This window comes from Muntiacus reevesi, chromosome 2 (assembly GCF_963930625.1).
Source record: "Muntiacus reevesi chromosome 2, mMunRee1.1, whole genome shotgun sequence".
Taxonomy (NCBI): domain Eukaryota; kingdom Metazoa; phylum Chordata; class Mammalia; order Artiodactyla; family Cervidae; genus Muntiacus; species Muntiacus reevesi.
Window position 1 is genome coordinate 89,743,591 of NC_089250.1, and position 23,374 is coordinate 89,766,964.

Below are 23,374 nucleotides of genomic sequence, written 5' to 3' on the forward strand. Positions count from 1 at the left end.
AACTCTATACCCAGCTAAGCCATCAGACAACTGTGACTGTGGAAAGATACTTTTAAACAGGTGAAATCTAAAATACTAATCCCTCATACCCCTGGAACATGTGCTTCACTAAAATTAATAAACAGATAAAAAGAAAGACATGGGATCCAAGAGAGAGGGGAATCCAGTGCAGAAAAGTGAAGGAAAATGTCAAGGTACCAGTTTCCCAGTGATGGGAAACCCCTGGTTGACAGCAATATGCAGGCCTAGAAAGCAACCAGCCCAGGGTGGGCTCTAGAAAAAATGTGTTTGAACCTACTGAAGGGGAAGTCATACTTCTGTCAGAGTTGATAACTTTAATCTGGAAAAACAAAAAAGTAAAGATACGAATGGAGTCAAATAAAACATCAAAATCTGTTTTCTAGCCCACACTGAAGGATTCGATCCTATTGGTGAGAGGAAGAAGGGATATCTGGAAGGCTGTGATTTCCACCATGGCCCAGCTGGCCTTGGAGGACAGCAGGTGTCTGTGAGAGACAGCCCAGTGAGGCACATGTAACGCTCTTGGGTTAAAGAGCTGGACTGAGGTTGGCTCCTGAGGTTGTCAGTCAGGGATGCAAGTGCCTATGGCTGTACTGACCACTCTGGAAGCGTCCAATCTCATTTACTCTGGAGGCCACATAGGGTGTGTCACAGTCATTAGTCACGGTGACAACAGGTTATACTTACTGCCAAAGACTGGATCTAACATTTTGCTGACAGTATTTCTTACAACTCAAGTGGTACTCTCATCATCCCCATTTTATGGATAAGGAAGTTGAGGCTTTAAGATGTTAAGCAAATCACACAGGGCTCATGTATGGTTGCTGGACTTCACAGCCAGTTGGGCCTCAGACTCTGCATTCTTGGCCGCTACGTTGTGTGGTGTTAGGATGGGAGACAGTCCTGGAAAACCAGACGCTATGGGTCTTTCTTTTACTTACTTCAAAGCAAGGGCAGGTCCACAGTTTATAGATGGGATGGGGGGCAGGGGCAGTTTAGGGACAGCAGTGTGGCTTGTAACTGCAGGTGTGTGCAGGAGCTCATGTGGGGCAGGGTACAAGATACCCACTTTGAAGCCCCATCAGCATAGGAAGCACGTTGTTCTTTGACTAAGACTTTAGATTGACTTGGGTGACTTGGGAGGGTCTGAGGAGACTGAGAGGGGAAAAAGCCCCACCCACCCCCTCACCTCCCACAGCTGCCCCTACGGCAAGACCTCAACTGTCTGGGTTATACCGCCTTTTCCTGACTCTCCACTATGGGCTTCCTTGCCTGGCTCTGATGCCAGAACTGGCCAGGAGACAACTCTACAGCCATTTGCACCCAAGTAGCTTTGTCCCCAAACTGGAAATGCATTACAAACACATCAAAAAGTAAATAAAAGTCGTCTTACTCAGTCTTCAACACATACCTAGCACGATAAAACAAGTAACCAGATTGGGTGCATGGGGAGTCTTTCTAAGGCACACCCACTCAGCGAGGACTGGCCAGGGCCCAGCCTCCCCACTGCTCTGGACTGCCTGGAGGGCAGCAGCTCAAGGCTGTTTCGCTGGCAAGCCATCCGATCCATACAAGCCAAGAACTGTTCAACTGACTCCTCCGCTCTCAGGCAATCTTCTCTGGCTTCCCAACAAGCAGAGCCACACAGAGGGCCCCTCTGCCCCCAACGCACAGACTAGGCGAGGGACTCTCCAATCCGGATGTGCAGCACAAACAGCTGGGTCTCTGGAAAACAAATGCACATTCCAGCCATTTGGATACAGACAGTCCTACAACCAAATGCTAAAACCACGTTTCAGCATTTCCCATGGGACTTATATTCCTATTCAAACGTTTTATAAGAAGTCTCTAAGGCACTGCAGAAATTGAACCTTGCTGCTATGGACTGAATGGTGGTCCCCAAATTCAGCTTGTTGTTGTCCAGTCGCTCAGCTGTGTCTGACTCTTTGCGACCCCACGGACTGCAGCACACCAGGCTTCTCTGCCCTTCTCCATTTCCAGAGCTTGCTTAAACTCATGTCCATTGAGTCAGTGATGCCTTCCAACCATCTCGTCCTCTGTTGCCCCCTTCTCCTCTTGCCCTCAATCTTTCCTAATATCAGGGTCTTTTCCAATGAGTCAGCTCTTCACATCAGGTGGCCAAAATATTGGAGATTCAGCATCAGTCCCTCCAATGAATGTTCAGGATTGATTTCCTTTAGGATTGACTGGTTTGATTTCCCTGCTGTCCAACGGACTCTCAACAGTCTTCTCCAGCACCATAGGTCGAAATTCAGATATTGAAGCCCTAATTCCCAATGTGACATATCTGGAGCCGTTGGCAGTAATTAGGGCTAGATTGGGCAAATGGGGTGGGGCCCTAGTCTGATGGGGTAACGCCCTTCTAAGGAGATACCAGAGAGACTGTTCTGTCTTCAGACGCATAGAGAGGTAAGGTGAGCACACTCCAAGATGATGGCCTCCTACAAGCCCAGGAAAGAGGCTTCAGAATGAAACCTACCTTGCTGGCACCTTGGTCTTGGACTTTGAGCCTCCAGAACTGTAAAAAAACAAATTTCTGCTGTTTAAGCTGCCCACTCTGTGGTATTTCATTATGGTAGCCCAAGCAGATGAATATACCTGCCTTTCTTTTTAATTTCATTTTCCATGGCTCTTGTTTCAGTTACACTGGCCTTCCAGGTCCTTCAGAACCAATCCCAGGACATTCTGATCACAGTTCTCTCTGCACGCTCACCCCTTGCCCCCTCCTTTGTCACCTCAGCCCCACATTTCAAGGACTGGCTGATCTCATCTAAGTTCTCAGCTTAAATGCCCTTCCAGAAGTGGCGAGCGGTCAAGGTTTTTGCTTTTTGCCCATCTTATTTCAAACTTTTCTTCCTTTGAATTGTTAAGCCTATTTATGATACATCTCATAACTTCTCTTTGTCACATGTACTTTCTCTAATTCAGTTTTACTGATTAAGGCCCCTGGGTGGCAAAGTTTAACAGAAGCTAGCTACTTTATTATATATCTTTGTCAAATGCGTACTTGTTTGAGGTAACCTGAATTAAAGTCATGAGAAGCGTAAGACATGCCCTTTCTAGTAGTTTTGATAGCCAGAGCCTTTATAGAGTTGATGCTGCATTTTTAATTCAGAAGTCAACAAAACAGTTAAATACATGTAATAAACTGAAAGTGTTAGTGAAATAGAAGCTAGGCTTTGTATTTCCAAACATGTTTCCAAAAGCCTGTTTTATTTTAAAACACACACAGGGTTGGACACAAATGTCTTTTTAACCATTGTGGAGATTTCACTGACTGCTTAAATTGATGGCTTTCCCTCTGTACTGAGTCCACTGTTCTTGAAGCCTTATAAAGGATGAGAAGACGGGTCTCTTCCTTTACTTCTCTCTTTGTTGTAATAAGAGTCCGTGAATGACAGAAACAACATGACCCATTTTTCCGTAACCATTTGGCAATCATTAAAGCTTCGCAGTTGCTGGTTTTCCTACCGGTGTTTTACAACCTGAGGTAAAAACAGAGAGATGGCTCATGAATGGCACTGAGTTTGCTCTTCCTTGTACAACTGCTTGGGCACTGGCAAAAGAAAAACACATGACACTTGTGCAGTTTTACAGACTGAAAAGGGATCAGTGGAGACAGTAGCACCCTTAATAAGAGAAGCAGCAGTGTCTCAAAGAGGCCATGGGCATGGCCACTGTGCCCCAGCCACGTTTCCTGAACTTCAAGGCTAGCATGTTCTAGTATGTTCACACTCACACAGTTGCCTTCTGAGATTAAGAAATCAACTCCATCATCCTCAGAATGAGGGTTTTGGTGTCTGTTTTAGCTTTATGCCTCTCTCACCAAATTCCAAAGAATAGCAGGGAGATAAAGAAAAACATCTTAAATGAACAATGCAAAGAAATAGAAGAAAACAAAGGAATGGGAAAGGCTAGAGATCTCTTCAAGAAAATTAGAGACACCAAGGGAACGTATCATGCAAAAGATGGGCACAACAAAGGACAGAAGTGGTATGGACCTAACAGAAGCAGAAGATAATAAGAGGTGGCAAAAACACACCAAAGAACTGTACAAAAAAGGTCTTAATCACCCAGATAACCATGATGGTGTGGTCACTCACCTAGAGTCACACATCCTAGAGTGTGAAGTCAAGTAGGCTTTAAGCAGCATTACTATGAACAAAGCTAGTAGAGGTGACAGAATTCCAGCTGAGGTATTTCAAATCCTAAAAGATGATGCTATTAAAGTGCTGCATTCAATATGCCAGCAAATTTGGAAAACTCATCAGTGGCCACAAGACTGGAAAAGGTCAGTTTTCATTCCAATTCCAAAGGAAGGCAATGCCAAAGAATGTTCAAACTACCACACAATTGCGTTCATTTCACAAGGTAATGCTCAAAATCCTTCAAGCTAGGCTTCAACAGTATGTGAACTGAGAACTTCCAGACGTACAAACTGGATTTAGAAAAGGCAGAGGAACCAGAGATCACATTGCCAACACCCATCGTCTCACAGAAAAAGCAAGAGAATTCCAAAAACCACCTACTTTTGCTTCACTGACTATGCTAAAGCCTTTGACTGTGTGGATCATAACCAACTGTGGAAAATTCTTAAAGAGATGGGAATACCGGACCAACTTACCTGCCTCCTGAGAAACCCGTATGCAGGTCAAGAAGAAACAGAACCAGATATGGAATAAACAGACAGGCTCAAAACTGGGAAAGGAGGATGTCAAGGCTGTATATTGTCACCCTGTTTATTTAACTTATATACAGAGTAGGTCATGCGATATGCTGGGCTGGATGAAGCACAACTGGAATCAGGATTGCTGGGAGAAATATCAACAACCTCAGATATGCAGACGATACCACTCTAATGACAGAAAGCGAAGAGGAACTAAAGAGCCTCTTGATGAAGATGAAAGAGGAGAGTGAAAAAGCTGGCTTAAAACTCAACATTCAGAAAGCTAAGATCATGGTATCTGGTCCCATCATTTCACGGCAAATAGACAGGCAAAGAATGGAAACAATGACAGACTTAATTTTAGTGGCCTCTGTGGACGGTGACTGCAGCTATGACATTTTAAAAAAGATACTTGCTTCTTGGAAGAAAACCTATGAAAAACCTAGACAGCATATTAAAAAGCAGAGATGTCACTTTGCTAACAAAGATCCACATAGTCAAAAGCTACAGTTTTCCCAGAAGTCATGGATGTGAGAGTTGGACGATAAGAAAGCCGAGTGCTGCAGAACAGATGCTTTTTGAACTGTGGTGTTGGAGAAGACTCTTGAGAGTCCCTTGGATAGTAAGGGGGTCAAACCAGTCAATCCTAAAGGAAATCAACCCTGAATATTCATTGGAAGGACTGATGCTGACGCTAAAGCTCCGATACTCAGGCCACCTGATGTGAAGAGTTGACTCACTGGAAAAGACCCTGATACTAGGAAAGATTGAGGGCAAGAGGAGAAGGGGGCAACAGAGGACGAGATGGTTGGAAGGCATCACCGACTCAATGGACATGAGTTTGAGCAAGCTCTGGGAGATGGTGAAAGACAGGGACGCCTGGAGTGCTGCCATCCATGGGTTGCAGAGTCAGACACGACTTAGGAACTGAACATCATCACCACAAAATTTCAAGGTTTCAAGGTTATGTATTCTGAAATTTCAGACATACTATAAATATAAGGCTATTTATAGTCCTAACCAGGCAGTCCAGTGGTTAGGACTCTGTGCTTTCATTGTTAAGGGCCTGGGTTCAGGCCCTGTTCAAGAAACTAAGGTCCATGGCAATGAAATTGGAGCTAATGAATCCAAAGACTAGAAGGAGAGGAATTTTCTTGATGTCACCAGGACTAGATCATGCACCCTGATTAGTTATGTTAGAAGCTGATCATTTTTATGCTGTATAAGACTGCCTATTTTATGCCTGGTGTGTTTTATGTTAGTTTTCTCCTTAGTTCCTTGAGAAAACTCTAGATGATAGAAATAGTTCTTTGCCTAAAGGGAAGGACCAAATTCTGTTGTTGATAAATTTTAACCCCTTTGGAAAAACTTTTTCCTAATTAACATCAACTCATTTTTATGTAGACATTGAAATAAGGCTTATCTATGAATATAAAAAAAAAAAAAAACAAAAATAGTTCTCTGTGTGTATTAAAGCTCGACTGCTGTTCATTTTGATAAATTATTTAGTGCCGTACTTTCTTGTTTTACTATATGTTGCTAAATGCAACGTGAAAACCCATCACATTTTATTAAATGGTACTTACCAAGCATTTCTTCTAACTTTGTTGTGGCAGGTTCATTCACGCTAAATATATAATCATTATTTCTAGGAGAAAAAGTGATAAGCTTTCTTACTGCATAAATTAGGATGAAAAGACAACATCATTTTTTATATAGTAACAATATGTTTAAATAGTCGTCCTCAAGGCTAGTTTTAAATAGTTGAAAGTTGTGTGTATATTAATATATATGTAGGAATACACACACACACGCGCGACATGCCCAACACCCGGATTTTCTTATAATTAACCAATACATGTGCACGTGTACTCAATCACTCAGTTGTGTCCAATTCTTTGCACCCCATGGACTGCGCCCACTAGGTTCCTCTGACCAGGGAATATTTCAGGCAATAATGGAGTGGGTTGCCATTTTCTACTCCAGAATTAACCTATAAATTTCAATCATTAGGTCAAAGCCAAAATGCTGGCCTAAAGCAAATTTTTTCTTTGCCTCAATATAATTTTTATTCATAGCCACATAAAATCTGCATGGTAATGCAGAGTGACTTCCTACACAGGACATGCAAAAGTGAAGCATGATGTGATGTTTCCTAGATCACATGCGTTTCCACAGTTCTCTCTATGGACTTGGTGCTCAACTGTTCTGAGTGGTCGCTGCACCCTGAGCCCACCCTGGGCATCGTGCTCCGTTACTTACACCTTCTTCTTCTCCAACACACCGAGCCTCACAAAGGCTGCTAAGGCATTCTTCTGTACATCGGAGGATAGCACATCATAACACTGTGAGGCCCCTAGAACAGAGGGATGGAGGATAACACATCATTACACTGTGAGGCCCTAGAACAGAGGGATGGAGGATAACACATCATAACACTGTGAGGCCCTAGAACAGAGGGATGGAGGATAACACATTGCTACACTGTGAGGCACCTAGAACAGAGGCATGGGGGGTAAGCAACCTACTGTCTGTTCTCAGCTGACAGAAATCACTGCCTACAGGCTTATGACTCACCTTGATCAAGAAGCTGACTTGTGAATTTTCTAACTCTTATGAAGTACTGTTTCTCAGTGAAGTAGTCTTCTTCTTCATTCAAGAGGTATTTGCAAATTATCTGATTTTTAAGAGGGGGGATAAGAGGAACAGAAAGTGAAAAAGGGCAGCCAACTACAATAGAACAATGAAAATTTTACACTGACCCTCTTAATTTTATTCTGCTTCTCTACAGCAGAATAAAGACCCCTCCCCTTCCAAAAAAAAGTTCTACCATTCACTTGGGGAAGACACTTGGTCTTCAGACCAGAAATGAGTACAGGATAGGAAAGTCTCAGTTATATTTGTTATGGGAGGATGAAGGAGAACTTGCAAAAGATTTACACACCTGATAAGATTCCACAAAAGGTTTAAAGAGCCCTATTAAAAACTCTAACACAGTATTTCCTTTTTCTGTAACTAGGATGTCCCTTGTCATCACTTGTATGGCCTCACTCTTACAAAGCAAGTAACAGCCTTCTTCAAAGTCCTGGAAGGGGAGAGAAAAAGACAGAATTCATCCACAAATTTATAATTCAGGTCAATGATCCACTGCCGGGCTCAGGGTGTGCAGCCACGCATGCTCGAAACAAGAAAAACACTAGCTAATTCTGCAGCCCTTCCCAGACCCACGGTTGTGGTTGTTAGGAGCCAGAGCAGCACTGTTTCGACACTCGGAATGTTGATCCTCAAATGCAGTAAACACTGAAAGCCTGATAAGCCTCAGGGGTCACTACCTGGGTGACAGAAAGAAGTTTCACTTTGTACATAGCCATACTCTCCTCACATTTAAACAAAGTGCATGTGGCAAGTCCGAAAAACACTGAGAATCATGTTATGCTCAAAATGGCTGCCCTCATTTCCTACTGAATGAAACCTGTGTCCCTCAGACCCACCCTCAGTGCTGCTCCCACCCCAGCCAGCCAGCAGTCCAGCTCTGGGGGCCCGATCCTTCACCAGCTGTCCACACCACCGGGCAACACCACTGTTCTCCAATCTCTAAGCCAAAGACACTATTCATTCAAGTAAGATGTGCTGGAAAACGTGTCCTGATTAGTAAATTTTCTAACAGAATAGTTGGTTATTAGTTATTTTTACAGTGGCTGCACGAACGGTTCAACGATTTGGTTCCTTTCACCAAATAATCCCAAAATTATTGATTAAATGTGAAGAATTAAAAGAGAGTTTGTTGAACTGTGAGTGTCCATGTTTCTCTTTTGTTCTGCTACACGTAGCCTTGAAGGAAGGGAAGACACACCTGTGAATCCCAGCCTAATATTTTCAGAATTCACACCACAAACACACAGCTTTTCTGCAGTTAAGGATTTACCTTTAGTGCATTTCCTGGAAGAAAGATGAATTCATCTGAAAAAACACTGCATAGGAAGCGAAAGCAACTGTAGACATCCTCTGGAAATAAATTCATTACATAAAATTACAACTCAGCTTTTTAAACATTCAGGGAGTACCAAGAAGTCCATGATACTCCAAAACGTAGTATTTTATTTTTTTTAATTTATTATTTTTAATTGAAGAATAATTGCTTTACAATAGCTTTGGTTTCTGCCATGAAGCAGCCATAGGTATACACATGTCCTGTCCCTCTTGAAGCTCAAAATGTAGTATTTTAAAGGCATATTGTTCATATAGCAGGGGCAAGGAAGCTATGCTGTGTGCTTAGTCGCTCAGTTGTGTCTAACTCTTTGTGACCCCATGAACTGTAGCCTGCTGGGCTCCTCTGTCCATGGGGATTCTCCAGGCAAGAATACTGGAGAGGGTTGCCATGCCCTCCCTCTAGGGGATCTTCCTACCCAGGGATCGAACCCAGGTCTCCTGCATTGCAGGAGGATTCTTTACCAGCAGAGCTCCCAGGGAAGGAAGCTATAAACTATAAATTTTACCCACAAGTAAACTACAGTTTAGCATGATTTCAATGGTTGAAGCTGAATTATAAGCAGGCTTCTAATCAGTCAGTGTGGAAATGAGCAAGTGGCCTTAGACGCCAGGGCACTTCACTTCACCTGTGCGTGGTTTCCTAGCAGAGAAGGAGAGGAATGGCTTCCTCCATTCCCTTCCACATGAACATCTGCTGATGTCTCTACCCTATCTTTGGCACTAGAACACACTGGCACACAGCACTAGAAACTATTGTCTTACCCCTCAGATGTGTGGGTCTTCCTGGCCCATCAGCTACAGACCTTCATCTTTCTGGCATGACTTTTCTCATCAGAAAAATATACCTCCATACGGACACAAACAGTTGCCTCCAATTTCAGGGTGTTCACACTGAAATACTCTGGAAGACTAAGTATGTGCCCCTCAGTTGTGGATGAATCCCAACGTGAGAAGCTTCAGGGAGAACTAGGATCAGGGTTTGAGTTTCCTTTGTCCTGAGCTAAGTTGTCTGACCTCTCTGGGCCCCAGTTTCCTCATTCACAAAATGACATTTCCTTCCAAGGCTAAAGGTCTGCGGCTGAGCCCAGTGTACCTCCACTCTGACTTTTCCTTAAAATGATCTACAGAGCTTTGAATGACAAACACAAAAACAACCAACTGAATCAGAAGCCTTCCGGGAAGGAACTCAGCCTCCAAAAATTCTACAGTGCAGCCTTGTGTAGAAAACCCCTGGCCCTGACTACAGGTTTCTGTGAAAAAAACGGTTTCACTTGTTATTACACTCCTCGGTGCGACCAGCACGCTCCTGTATATGAGCACTCACACACCGCTGGGACTGTTCACCCAGGCCATCTGCTTCTGTCAGCTGAAGGAAGTGACATCAGAGAAAGCGCAGACCAGGAAATAGAGAACTGTACTCTCGTCCCATTCCCTTAAGTAATCAGAAATTTCTAGGCCTACTGTTCCTTATTTATAAAAGGAGTTGTTTAGATTTGATGATTTTTTTAGGTCCTTTGCAATTCCCGAGTTCTAGGCAGCTAGCCATGTATTTAGGAGGAAACACCTGACTAATTCTGAGAACAGGCCCTTCCCTTGCTGGTGTGTGGGCTGCATACGCATGGCACGGCATTTAAAGCTTCAAACGTTGCTCCCTCCGTGGGAATGAATGGCCAGGTCTCTTCCAGATTTCGAGACCACAGTACCGAAAGTTACCTTTCCTGAACCCAGGTGTCATCTGCAATGCCACAGCGACTAAGGATGGACGGACAAAAACGTTGAGCAGTTGGTTCCTGTATGCCAAGCACATGAAGAGGGTGATATGCTGGAACATGAGTCCATCCACCAGTTCCGAGTCTCTGCACTCCACTTTCAGAATCACCCGATCTTTGACAAGGGTGGCGATGTTGGAATGCAGAAGAATGCTGGACTGGATAACTTCTTCGGCAGGTTCGTTATCTACACAGGCAATTCACTCAGGTAAATGGCAAAGAAATGGGCTGGATCACTGCTGGGCGTCTTACCCCCAGTATGAATTAACGCTAGTGAACTGACACATTTATTGTGAAGTGCAGGTACTGGTTTTAGACCCTACCAAATGAGGCAATGATACTACATGTGAAGGATATTTTAAAAGCAGTATATCATAAATCAACTCTTTTTAAGGACATATAACATACTTTTTCATCTACCCCAACTCTGTTAGCCATTCTGAAATGCACATCAACTCCCGTTTTGAAAGCCAACACTTTCTCAGGAATCACATTTTTGTAATAGCAAGTTACATGACAAGAAAATTACATATGTGAATCTAAGAATACTAAGACAAGAAGACATGCTAGGGACTTCCCTGGGGAGGGAGGGGTTAAGGTATTAAGACCATGCCTTCTGATGGGTGGTTCTACCCTTCTAAAGTGGGTTCAACCCTGGTCAGGGAACTAAAATCCCATATGCCACAGCTCAATTAAACCTGCAGCCTCAACTAAGACCCAGTGCAGCCAAAATAAATAAATAATTTTTTTTTTAAAAAAAAGATATGCTATACACCTAAATTCCAGGATGGCAAGAATATCACTTTACAACTTTGGAGGTAAACCAAAGGGCAACCCGCACAGGCACCCTCCAAGCTTCACGTCTCCCTGAGTACAGAGGGACACCAAGGAGACTTTTCTGGTTTTCCTGTATCAGAGGTAACTGAAGAAGTGGGTTCATAACAATTTCTGGCGAGTCAGCACCTGACACTCCACGGGCCAACAGACAGCTGAGGAGTCAGAATTAAAAGCACGATAAAAGAGATGGAGATATTTAACAATATTCTTGATAAGGGAACTAATTTTATTGTAACCCTGAGACAAAGAGCTGGCTGACAGGTGTGTAAAGGAGGCACTCCATTCAAGTGGGACAACAGGTTCTGCTAATGCTTCATGGAAGGGACAAGTGGGAGGTGAAGTTTGTCCTTCCAGACACAATCACATCCACTCTGGACTAATCTGCCTTGTCTCAGGTTGCTCATGGTACTGATACAGTGCGTGACACTATATATATAATACAACATGATTTGTTTTAAATATATAATATAATAACATGCATATCATAGCCTAGACATGAGAATGCTTAAGAATATGAAATAATCTGGGTAAAAACGTGAAAAAGGAACCAAATATACACACCACGTTGTAAATTAGAAACTGTGTTTGATCACTTCTGGTGCCTGACTTCTGGAACTTACCAACCAACTCTCACTTTGTATTAATGACAACTACAGCTGTCACGGTGGGCCCTTTCCCACGCACTATTCTCTAATCCTCAGCAGTCTGAACATAGCTCTCTGTCTTTATTTCAACAAACTACTAGTTTACACATCACCACCCATCCTGCCTTCTATCCAGAACAGGGTTTACATCTTGTTCATCTTTGTACCCCTGGTACTTCCCAGGTTTAATGAGTGAACAGTAAAGTATTTGACTATATATAATTAGATAGTCTTAAAAAGACTGCATTTTGCGACTTCCCTAGAGGTCCAGTGGTTAAAACTCTGCGTTTCCAATGTAGGGGCACAGGTTTGATCCTTGGTTGGGAACTAAGATCCCATATGTTATGGGTTGTGGCCCCCCCCAAAGATTGCATTTTCAATTGCAGTCTCTATAATTTTAAATCAAAGAGATTGAAAGTAACTTAAGCTAACTACTGTCATATATATTCCAAACTCTGAGCATAGTATTCACAACTCCAATGAGGTTTTTACAAAGTTGTTATTATCAGAGAATTGTGTACAGTCCTGCAAGACTAGCCCTTTAATCCTTACCGTCCAGTAAGGCAGTGGGTTGCAAATATAATGTGGGCGTAGTGGGAAGAATATGTGGAGTGCAGAGTCATTATTTATCCCCACTCTACTAGATACAAAGGAGGGTGCTCTAGTCCTCTATCTACTTGGAGTCTACAGTGAGACATGACATATAGTCAATTATTCTCAAGTAATCAACAAGCTATGGTCAATGTCCTGGTCAATGTCCTATAGTATAAAAACAGACTAAGCTTTCTTTCTCTGAGCAATGCTTTGCTCAAAGTCCTATATGGGTTTTTTTCATGTTTAGGCTATAAGTTTTCCAAATTTAATAAATAAAAAGAGCAAGCATTCTCACCACGTATGTCCCACATACATACCAGGCCAAGTAAGAAATCCCCCAAAGGCCTGGGTTAAGCCTTTCAGCCATAAGGTTTTTTCCAACAGGGCATCAAAGTCCATGGATGGCTGGTTTTGAAGCAGGACAGCAACTATTAGCGGCCATGGGTTTAGGACCAGGTTTTGAATTTGGAGAAGCTGCATTTTATAGGCAACTTCAGTGACAAAGGTGTGCATCTCCTCTGACTGTTTCTGAGGAATATATCTAAAAGGAAGAATACAGAACAAGCAATCACAGTTCTGCTACTTAGACAATGTGAGAGGAGAAGGGAATGGGAGAAGATAGTCCCTTTAGAGGACTCTCATGCTTTATGCCAACTGAATTCTCTAAGGCCACACTGAAAAAACATACCTGCACTTTACTAAAGTGTGATCTGTTTGTTCACCTTGAGAGTATGCTCCTGACAGGTGATTAAAAATACTCAAGCTATTATCCCTGATTCCAGGCCAAAACAAACAAACAAACAACACTTCTGCTGCTTTGTAAGTGGGATAGATCACTTCTTTTGTGAAAACTGATGCCTCCTCCAGTGGACTGAACTATTATGCCTCGTTCAAATCCATAGTATTTTGAACGTGTCTCTTGTAGAACATACCAATCAGGTTATGATAGGATATACGTTCTGTTGTCAACTGCTCATGTCTGCATTGCCAGGCTGTACAGTGGGCCTGACTGCCACAACGTCCTTCTGAGAAGTTTCAGGGCACCTGTCCGGTGTTGCCAGGGTCCTCACCTGACACACTCCTCATGCCTGGATCACTAAACACTGCACTGGATGATATCAGGAACCTACTCAGAGCTGGCTGGACCAAGGATATGCATATGACCTGACAGCAGTCACATAATAACCCACAAAATAATGTGAAAGCTGTAGCCAATGAGAACTCCCTGGTAATGGATAAAATTGGCTACTTTGAGACCGAAAGAGTGAAAGCCTGTGGCTACAAAAAGCTAACTATCTGCTTCTGATAGCTAATGAAGCTGGAGCTGCCGCGGGCCCACTGGCACTGCATGTAAACGACGAACGACGTTGCAGTCATGTGGGCCTGGCTGGGCAGGCTCTGTCTCCTTTCCTCCCGCAGGTGTACCTCTCTGCACTAAGAAAACCCTTGAATGCGTGACTGCAGCTGCATCCCGAGAGAGCCTAACATGTTTCCTCGCCCATAAAACCATAACCTTCTTGAGAACAGAAACCATAACCTTCTTGAGAACAGGGACTCACTCCCATTCACTATTACTAAACACTCCTTTCCAGAATAAAAAAAAAATACTTAGTACATACTCTGGCTGGCCTACCAAAAGTGCTCAACAATTCCCATACATGTGCTTGTTAACACACTCTTCTTTTTTGTGCTTTTAAGTTTGTAGGTTACTGGGGAGGGAGCCTGGGGAAAAGGAATCAGAAGAAACATTTGTCACTTTGAGAGCAGGCAATGGGGTCTTGTGTTTGTTTTAGCACTGTCTGGCTTGGCATGCTTAATATACACACTGCAGCTAACTGTCTAGAAAACAGATTAATTGAAGCTTTCTCTTCTCTAGGAATCATCTCAGAAAAGCAAGTTTCAGTTCTGCAAGTGGTCAACTCAAGAATTACAATTTACAACTTTTAGATTTTCGTCCTTGTTTCTATGTCAGTTATGAAAACACAGGCCTTGCACCTGGGAACCAAGTTATACGGGCTCCGACCCATCCTCCCAGCGGCCAGAGATCGAAGCGACACAGGGTCTCCAAAGTACACATGAATGTTTCCAAACTTCTCAGAGAGGATTCTCCTGGCTTTCAACAATCCCTATGAGTGTCACAACAGGGGGGAAAAATAGGAATAAATCCAGAAATTAGTTGATGTATAAACTAGCACTTTCTATAAATTCCAGTAAAGTCAAGCTTGGCTATCAAGCTTTACATACAGTTGTAGATTCTTTCGGCTTAGGAACCCCTAGAAGCTCATATGCATACAGAGTTTCTTCCAATATCCTATCGTAACTGATGCTGATTGGAACAAGGTAGGTATCAAAAACTTCTCTTTTAAAAAATGGTTCCATCACAATATTCAGAAGACCTGGAAACACAGGGAGAAAGAGCTTTTCATACATATTGAAAAGGAGAGCAAACAAAGGCGTGGGAAGATACTAAGAGTATACATTATATACCAAGCCCATAAATATAATATAGACAGTTGAACTTAAAGAAACAGTTGCACTTAAAAGGTAAAGAATACCTTGCAAAAAAATAAAAGGAAGTGTCATGTTCTATTAAGCAGCTATGACGACACCACACCTGAAGCCTTTGGGTTTGTATTTTTCCTTCAATCTGTAAGGAACCTACCAAATTTTGGAGTCAATGTCTTGGCAGTGCGGCTTCTTGTCCCTTCGAGGAAAAATTCAACAGGAGCATAACCATTCTTTAAAGAGAAAACACAAACAAACAAAACAAAACACAAAACCCGTTGCCTACTCTCAAAGTAATAAATGCTTCTTTTGATTCCTTTTCCCACGTTCCCTCCCCAGCCCTCTGAGCAAACACTGCTCACAGTGAAACTTAAACAAGGGAGCCACGCAGAGTAAACAGATTGCTGAGGTTACGTACATTCCTCGAGCCGAAAGAAACAGCTACATGGTCCACTCAGAAGTTAAGAATTTAAATAAGGCCTTACAGCAAATGTCAGTGAAAAGGAAGCACAGCTTGAAAGCACTGGGTAGTTATCTGCATTTACCCGTAACATGGTTTTCACATATTCGGAGAACACGGCCCAGTAGAGTTTATTGCCGCCAAAGGTACGCCGCATGAAGAAAGCCCCTGACATCCGCAGCAGCTCGCCAATCATCTTCATTCCCAGGAAGTCTACCAGAGAAAGGCTGGTTAGTATTTATCCACAGAATGCAACTTCCTATAAATATCTCAAGTCAAATTCTAAGATAGGTTTCATGTATGTAAGACACTCCTCATCTTAAGAAACATCTAATGGGATTATGGGAAAGAATGGCCTCGGTGGGCAGGTGCTGGTAGGGGGGTTACCTTGTGCACCCTCCTTCCCATGCACCTCTGCATCTACAACCAGACCAGCTATAGACAGGGGCGGCAGCCGTCACTATGGCATCATGCCAACCTTTTCAGTCAGTACTGCTGCTGACCTCAATGACGTGAGCGAGTACTCAGTTATTTGTGTCCAACTCTTTAAGACACCATGGACTGTAGCTGGCCAGGTTCCTCTGTCCATGGGATTCTCCAGGAAAGAATACTGGAGTGGGATGCCACGCCCTCCTCCAGGGGATCAAACCAGCATCTCCTGTGTTTCCTGCATTGGCAGGCAGATTCTTTACCCACAGAGCCACCTGGGAAGCCTGGCCTTGATGACAGATCAACACATCCTTCATGCTCTGGACAGGTAGGCCAAACTAGCTCACTCTCTCCTTTCCTTTCTACCCATCAGGTAAAAATATTGATATTCCTTTAGAAGCACAGATTAAAAAAGAAAAGTCAAGAATGAAAAGAAAGAGTTCACCATCAGTTTTTAAAAAGTTCTTTTCATTTTTTCCTAATTTTCAAATAACTTTCTCACACATTTACATAGATGGAAATGCTTTTCAAGTGCTTAGGTTCCTGGCAGTTTTTGTTTTACTGTTAGTGCTCACTCGTGTCTGACTCTTTGTGACCTCATGCACTGTAGCTCACCAGGCTCCTCTGTCCACAGAATTTTCCAGGCAAGAATACTAGAGTGGGTTGCCATTTCCTCCTCCAGGGGATCATCCCGGCCCAGGGATCAAACTCATATCTCTTTAGTCTCCTGCTCTGGCAGGCAGATTCTTGACCACAGTGCCACCTGGGTTTATTAACAAAGGTGTATGATTGAATCCAGATGGCTCGGTGGTAAAGAATCCGCCTGCAATGCAGGAGACCCAGGTTTGATCCCTGGGTCAGGAAGATCCCCTGGAGAAGGAAATGAAACCACTGCACACCTAGCACACCTTCGTACACTTTAAATCAGCTCCAGATTACTTATAATTCTTAATACAGCTGCTTGTAAATAGTTATAACGATACTGTAAATGATATGCAAATAGTTTCCAGTGAACGGCCAAGTTCAATTATTGCTTTTTGGAACTTTCTGGAGATTTTATTCCAAATATTTTTGATCTACGGCCGGTTAAATCCATGAATACAGAACTTGTGAATAGACATGGCTGACCGTAAATCAAAATGAAAAGCTTCTGCTCATCAAAGGATACAATCAACAGGGTGAAAAGGGATGAAATATTTACAATCACATCTCTGATAAGGGGTTAATATCCAGAATATATAAAGAACTCCTACAACTCATCAACAAAGAAAATAAACAATCCAAAGGACGTAAATACTCCTCTGAAGAGGATATAGAACTGGCCAACAAGCACATGAAAAGATGCTTAACATAACTAATTACCAGGGAAATACAAATCAAATTCATGATGAGATATCACTTCAAACCCATTAGGAAGACTATTATTAACAAAAACAAAAAAATTTAAAAAACCAGAAAATAATAAGTGTTGGTTGGATGTGGAGAAATTGAACTTGCGTGCACTGTTGGGGTGCAGCCACTACAGAAAAGAAAACGGCAGTTCCTCAAAAAATTAAAAATAAAATTACCATCTAACCCAGCAATTCTACTTCTGGCTATATACCTGGAAGAACTGAAAGCAGAGACTCAAACAGGTATTTATCCATCTACACTCACTACAGCACTATTCACAACAGCCACAAAGTGGAAGCATCCCAAGTGTCCAGGGATAGATGAGTGAATAAACAAAATATGGTATATATAAAACAGTGGGAGGTAGTGAAGGATGGGAAAGCCTGGCGTGCTGTAGTCCACGGGGTTGCAAAGAGGTGGACATGACTTGGCAACTGAAAAAGACGACACTGGAGTATTATTTAGCCTTAAAAAAAAAAGAAAACTCTAACAGACACTACAATATGGATGAACCTTGAGGACACTATGCTGCGTGAAACAGGCTGGCAACAGAGGACAAATTCTGTGTAAATTCCACTCACAGAAGGTAGTGGAGTAGTCAGATTTGTAAAGATAGAAAGCATTAACAGAATAGTGATTGCCAGGGGCTGCAGGGAGAATAGAATGAGAGATTAAGTGTTAAATGAAGACAGAAATTCATTTTTGCAAGATGAAAAGACTTCTGTGGATGGGTTGTAGTACAACAGTGTGAGCGTTATGTCACTGAACTGTGCACTGAAAAATCATGAAGATGGCAAATTTTATGTTTTGTGCATTTTACCACAATTGAAAAATAGTAAAAAGAGTTTAGACCTCTTTTTTTTTTTAAGATTTAAAATATTTTTTATTTTATGGCCGCACTGCACAGCATGTGGGATCTTAGTTCCCTGACCAGCGACTGAACCCGCATCGCCTACATTAGAAATGTGAAGTCTTAATTAACAGACCGCCATGGAAGTCCCTTTAGATTAAAAATTTTTTTTTACTTTTTTAAAAAAGAGTTTAGATCTATTTATTGACCTATAGAGATAACCATTGATGCACTAGCAAATAAAAAACAACAACAGTAGGGTAGTTTAATCTCCCTTTTCAACCTAAACCAAAAGCCCTATGTGCACATATGCTTGCTTATGTCTGTTCAGGCCAGTAGAGCACAATACAGAGGACATAATCCAACTATTACACCTGGAACTGGAAGGAAGGAGGGAGAGGCTATTATATTTTCATCATTTTCTTCAACTTCCTTGGAATTGTTAAAATTGTTCCAGTGAACGCTTTAATTTTTACAACCAAAATAAAAAAGGAAAGTAGAAGACCGAAGCATACCCATTCCTGCTGCTATGACCGGCACAGGTAAGTCATAGTTGTACAGAAGGAAAGACAACATCAGAAAGTCGATGTAGCTCCGATGACTGGGCAGCAGGACAACTGGATACTCCTGGATGGCTCGCTGTAGCTTTAAAACAAAGATTACACTTGGAACACTTTCAGCTTTCATTCTTATTAAACCTGTATCTTATTTCAGAAAGGGGAAGAATGTGCTACAGAGGGAACACTAACAATGTTTTTCTGCCTCTCTGATCACATACACAAAACTTATTTCTGAGTTCTAGCTAAATAATCTTACATAATGCAAGAATATTAAAAATGTAAAATTTACAGATCATAATAATAACGGTGATGATCACTAACACATATTAGTTGAGCAGCAATTAAGCATTTTACATGCATTGTTTAATATCACACACATATTTGTAAATAAGGCCTAAGCCTTATTCAGCTTCCTTGGTTGTGACAGAGTCATGCCACCAATGTTCGCTGGGAGCTGGGAATGAATGTGAAGTCAGTCTGAGTTAAGAAGTAAACAATTAGCTGCTGTACTAGACTGACCGGTGGTTTGTAGGAAGAGAGAGTAAGAGATTCTCTCTCAGAGATTTAAAAAAAAAATTACACATTGTTAGGACCAAGAAAATGAATGGTACTTTTCTATTTATACACTAGACTCAGGGGAGAGTGGATGCCTGGTAGTAGGGACAAATGCAACTGAAGTTCCCAATACATTTCTCAGTCTATCAACCTCAAAAATACCCAATGTGTCAACATACTGTCTCTTTTTCTGAAATCTAAGTACACAATCAACTGAGGTAAGGTAGTTAGTAATCAGTTAGAACCTAGCCAGCAACATTCCCTGCCCCCAGCACTGTACCAGACACCCTCCTGCAGAGATCCAGACAGTAAGTCAGCAATTTAGAAATTAGTCACAGGAGGAAAAAGAAGAAATACTTGGAAACAAAGTAAATGACTGAATAAAAACACAGCATTAAAAGACATGAGCAGGAAGGCCAATGAAGTTAAGAGTTTCCAAGTTAATTTTAAAAATGTATTAAAAACAGAAATGGAAAAATTATCTTCATAGAGAAAGCTCTTATTTCCAGAAAAAAATAAAGTATTAAATGATATCAGTGATGGAATTAGAAAAATCAGCATTTGGCAATCGTAAGAGTAATAACTGGATTCAAGCAAAAATCATCAATGGGTATTAAAAACTAACAGAGGAAAGTATGATGACAGACAGGAACCTGAAGCACTCCCCAAGACATGTATTAATGACAAGGGAACAGAGTAACTCTACAGTGGAGACACGTGGCAGAGAGTGGTGAGCACCTGACAAATGTGAACAGTACCAGAAACGGGCAAACAGAGGCCACCCGCTCACGGGCTGAGACACTGAGAAGGACACGGCCTTTGCCTGACTGAGAGAAGAGCTCCAACACGGATCAAGGGGCAGCACACCTGGTCCGTTTCCTTCAAAAGCAGTACCATGAAACACAAAGACTACGGAATTGTTCTAGATTAAAAAACTCCAAACAGATATGGAAGCTGATTGTGACATACGATGTAGGGCTTTCCTTGCCTGTATGTGACAGAGCTGGGACAGCTAGTGAAACATGAATAGGATCTGTATTACCAGCGTGGTGTCAATGTTAATTTGCTTCTTTTGATAATTACACAAGAGAATGTCTCTGTTTATAGGAAAAACACGCCAGAAAGGTGTGTGAGTAACAAGAAAATGAAATGTTGTGGAACCTCAGTGAAACATACACAGAAATTCTCTTGCTACTCAGTGAACATCTGACATTAGCTTAGTCTGTCAAGTCCGTATGTAAGTGACTAAGTCTGTTTGTCTGAAGCCTGCAGGTCTGAAAGGAAGAGGGAGAAACATCCATCAGAGAGGCAGAGCTGTTTTATGCTCAGGCTGGATACTGCTTGATAACCAGGAGCTGCTCATCCAATGCAAAGTGAGACGCCTTTGAGTTGAAGAAACTGTGAGGGGTTGAAGAAGAGATTGTTTTTTAACAAGCAATACTCACTTTCTGAATCCCTTCTTCATTTACACGCACTTTTGAGAAAATCTGTTTAAATATTTTACTCAGGGTAAAGGCAAAAAACCGAATGGCTCCTAGCCGCAGCTTGTGGCTCATTTCATCCAGGATTTCACAGGCTTCCTCTCGAAGGACCTCGACAGGTTGAAGGGATTCCTTGGAAAGCTAAAAGGGAAAGCAGGGATAAATTTCTGGGGGGGGGGGAGTCCAAATTCTTTTTGCTCAAATCAGTAGGACCAGTTCCAAATGGACTAACGTTACATAACTCAGAAATGGGATGTTTTGTTCTTAATTTAAATGGAAATGATTTAAGCTTATAACCAAATTCTCTAAGTTGCTGCTCAAAATCTAGTGTCTGAGAACATACACTTTGAAAGTAGTTACTTTCAGTAGATTACTGTACCTCTTTGTCTAATTGCTTAGTGCTATTACAAGGCAACAACATACAAGGTGAAAATGTAAGATTCTATTGAAATAACCACTCACTGTGTCAGATATGCAGGACACTGGTACAAAAATCTCTGAACTATCAAAGGATAATTAGTGAAATTCATGACCTCACAATGGAATGCTCTTCATTCATATGGCAGGCCACATCTTTCTGTACAGAGAACAAAATGTTGGCTGTGTGCTGGGACTGCCAAGTGCCTGGGGACAAACAAGTCACAGCTTCTGTCTGCAAGGAAGCCTAATCTGTTCCTTTAACCTCCCCCTAAACAAGCACTTTGAAAAAGAGTGAAATCTATGTAATAAATAATATTTGTTCCTACTAAAGGAGAATGCTCTTAAAGACGAGGATGGGATGTTAGAGCCCCAATCTCCCCAGTCACATGCAGTGAAGGAGTTTCACTTTTTGAAAAAAACTGAGGTGAATTTAACATACAAATTGCCGTATCAAAGGAAATAAGTCAGTGGCATTTAGTACTTTCACAAATGTATAATTATCCTCTACTTAGCTCATATCTCAGGTTTTCTCTAACGTTTTAAGATTTTTTTTTAATGGAGACCATTTTTAAAGTCTTCATCAATTTGTTACAATATTACTTTTGTTTTATGTTCTGGTTTTTGGCTGTGAGGCATGTGGGATCTTAAGTCCTCGACCAGGGATCGTAGCTGCTGCACTGGCTGGCAAAGTCTTAAGCACTGGATCGGCAGGAAGTCCCTGTATCTGAGCTTTCGAGGAGCTAGTTCAACCGGCCCAAGAATGTGGGGTCAAGATAAACTGCTTCCTCTTGCCCAGTACTCCCTTATTTTACTCAGAGCTTATCCTTCTACTCAGAAAAGTGATGAAGCAAGAAAGGTTTAGTGATATGATCAGAACAAAACCTACACTGAATATAAACAGACCGAAGATGGAATGAACAGGCGGTGGGGAAGTGAAGACAGTGGCCATAGAGTGAATAACTGAAAAGTCTGCATGAGAATAGGGAGGGCAACAGTTACAGCAAAAATGTTTCCAGTCTTGGAAAAGCCTTAGATCTGTTTTTTTGTCTTTATATCATCATTCTATTTTAAAAACTATGATAAAATAAAATAACATGAAATTTACCATTTTAACTATTTTTAAGTGTAAAGCTTGGTGGCCTTGGATCTGTTGTCAGATTAAGGGAAGAATCAACAGAGAAAGAAAGGCTGAAGCCAGAGACAGGGAGAGGATGTCTGCTAGCAGTCTCAGAAAAGATTAACGTGTGCTCGCCTTGCCCTGGAGAACAGAGCCCTTGTCGCTGAGCCCAGACTGAAGCACACAGGAAGCGGGTGCAGATACAGACATACCTGAAGATAAGGAACAGGAATCTGAGGAAAATAATTTCTAGTATTTGTCATTATTCCAAAGTAAAAATATGATTGTTTGTTAATGGCAAGAAGGGTAGAGTCTAATAAGAGCTTAAGGTTTGGCACATTTAGGGGACGGGAAAGGACTGATGTAGAGGGGATCTCAAGTCTGGAGATAACTGATGTGCACAACTCTTGTCCATCCTCCCAGGAGCAGCCAGGGACCTGGGGACATAAACAGAGCGCTACACTGACGCAGATCCCGGGCCATCCGGACGGCAGACTGCGGTATGTGAGAATTACAGTTACTGGTGACATAATTCAGCCAGTAATCCTAGCAAAGGCTAGTTAGGAAGAATTAGAAAGGCAGAATGAGAAAAAGAGAAAAAAGGAGGACTCAAAGATTTGGTGGCAATGGATTTCAGGAAATGAGTCTAGGAAAAGGAGGACACTTGGAAAACTATCAAGATAGTTCAGGCCAGAGACAAAAGAGCCCCAAACAAAGGCAATAATGGGTGCTGAAGACAAGGGTAACGGCAGTGTGACGCTCAGCTTTAGGCAAAAGAATGAGTAGTAGGGACAGTGCAGGGGTTAACAAGGCAGATATACTGATTCTGAGGTATTTCTGAGACACAGAAATTATATATCCAGCGGGGAACAGGGCTGTTGGAGATAAAATTCTGAATGTCAATAATCTAGCCAAGGGTAGAGATATTGTTTGGATATCATCAGACTATAGATGAAAACTGAAATGATGAGAATGGATAAAATCGATCAGGGAGACTGTAGAGAGGAAGAGAAAGGCTGCTAAGATTCAATCCTGAGACACACTGGCAGATGTAAAAACATAT

General features: G+C 42.0%; 1 protein-coding gene across 1 annotated transcript in view; it reads right to left on the minus strand.

Annotated features, from left to right (window-relative positions):
* Window positions 1-3,208: 3,208 nt before the first annotated feature.
* GNPAT (glyceronephosphate O-acyltransferase) overlaps window positions 3,209-23,374 on the minus strand; it is a 32,974-nt gene continuing 12,808 nt past the window's right edge. The window contains exons 3-16 of the mRNA XM_065922314.1: window positions 20,739-20,915; window positions 18,694-18,823; window positions 15,593-15,720; window positions 15,205-15,280; window positions 14,787-14,938; window positions 14,538-14,668; window positions 12,860-13,083; window positions 10,412-10,654; window positions 8,634-8,713; window positions 7,653-7,793; window positions 7,286-7,385; window positions 6,971-7,064; window positions 6,295-6,356; window positions 3,209-3,527 (exon numbers count right to left, since the gene is read on the minus strand). Of these exons, the coding sequence (XP_065778386.1) occupies window positions 3,484-3,527; window positions 6,295-6,356; window positions 6,971-7,064; window positions 7,286-7,385; window positions 7,653-7,793; window positions 8,634-8,713; window positions 10,412-10,654; window positions 12,860-13,083; window positions 14,538-14,668; window positions 14,787-14,938; window positions 15,205-15,280; window positions 15,593-15,720; window positions 18,694-18,823; window positions 20,739-20,915 (1,782 nt within the window). The 3' untranslated portion in view covers window positions 3,209-3,483. The remainder of the gene's footprint in view (window positions 3,528-6,294; window positions 6,357-6,970; window positions 7,065-7,285; window positions 7,386-7,652; window positions 7,794-8,633; window positions 8,714-10,411; window positions 10,655-12,859; window positions 13,084-14,537; window positions 14,669-14,786; window positions 14,939-15,204; window positions 15,281-15,592; window positions 15,721-18,693; window positions 18,824-20,738; window positions 20,916-23,374) is intronic.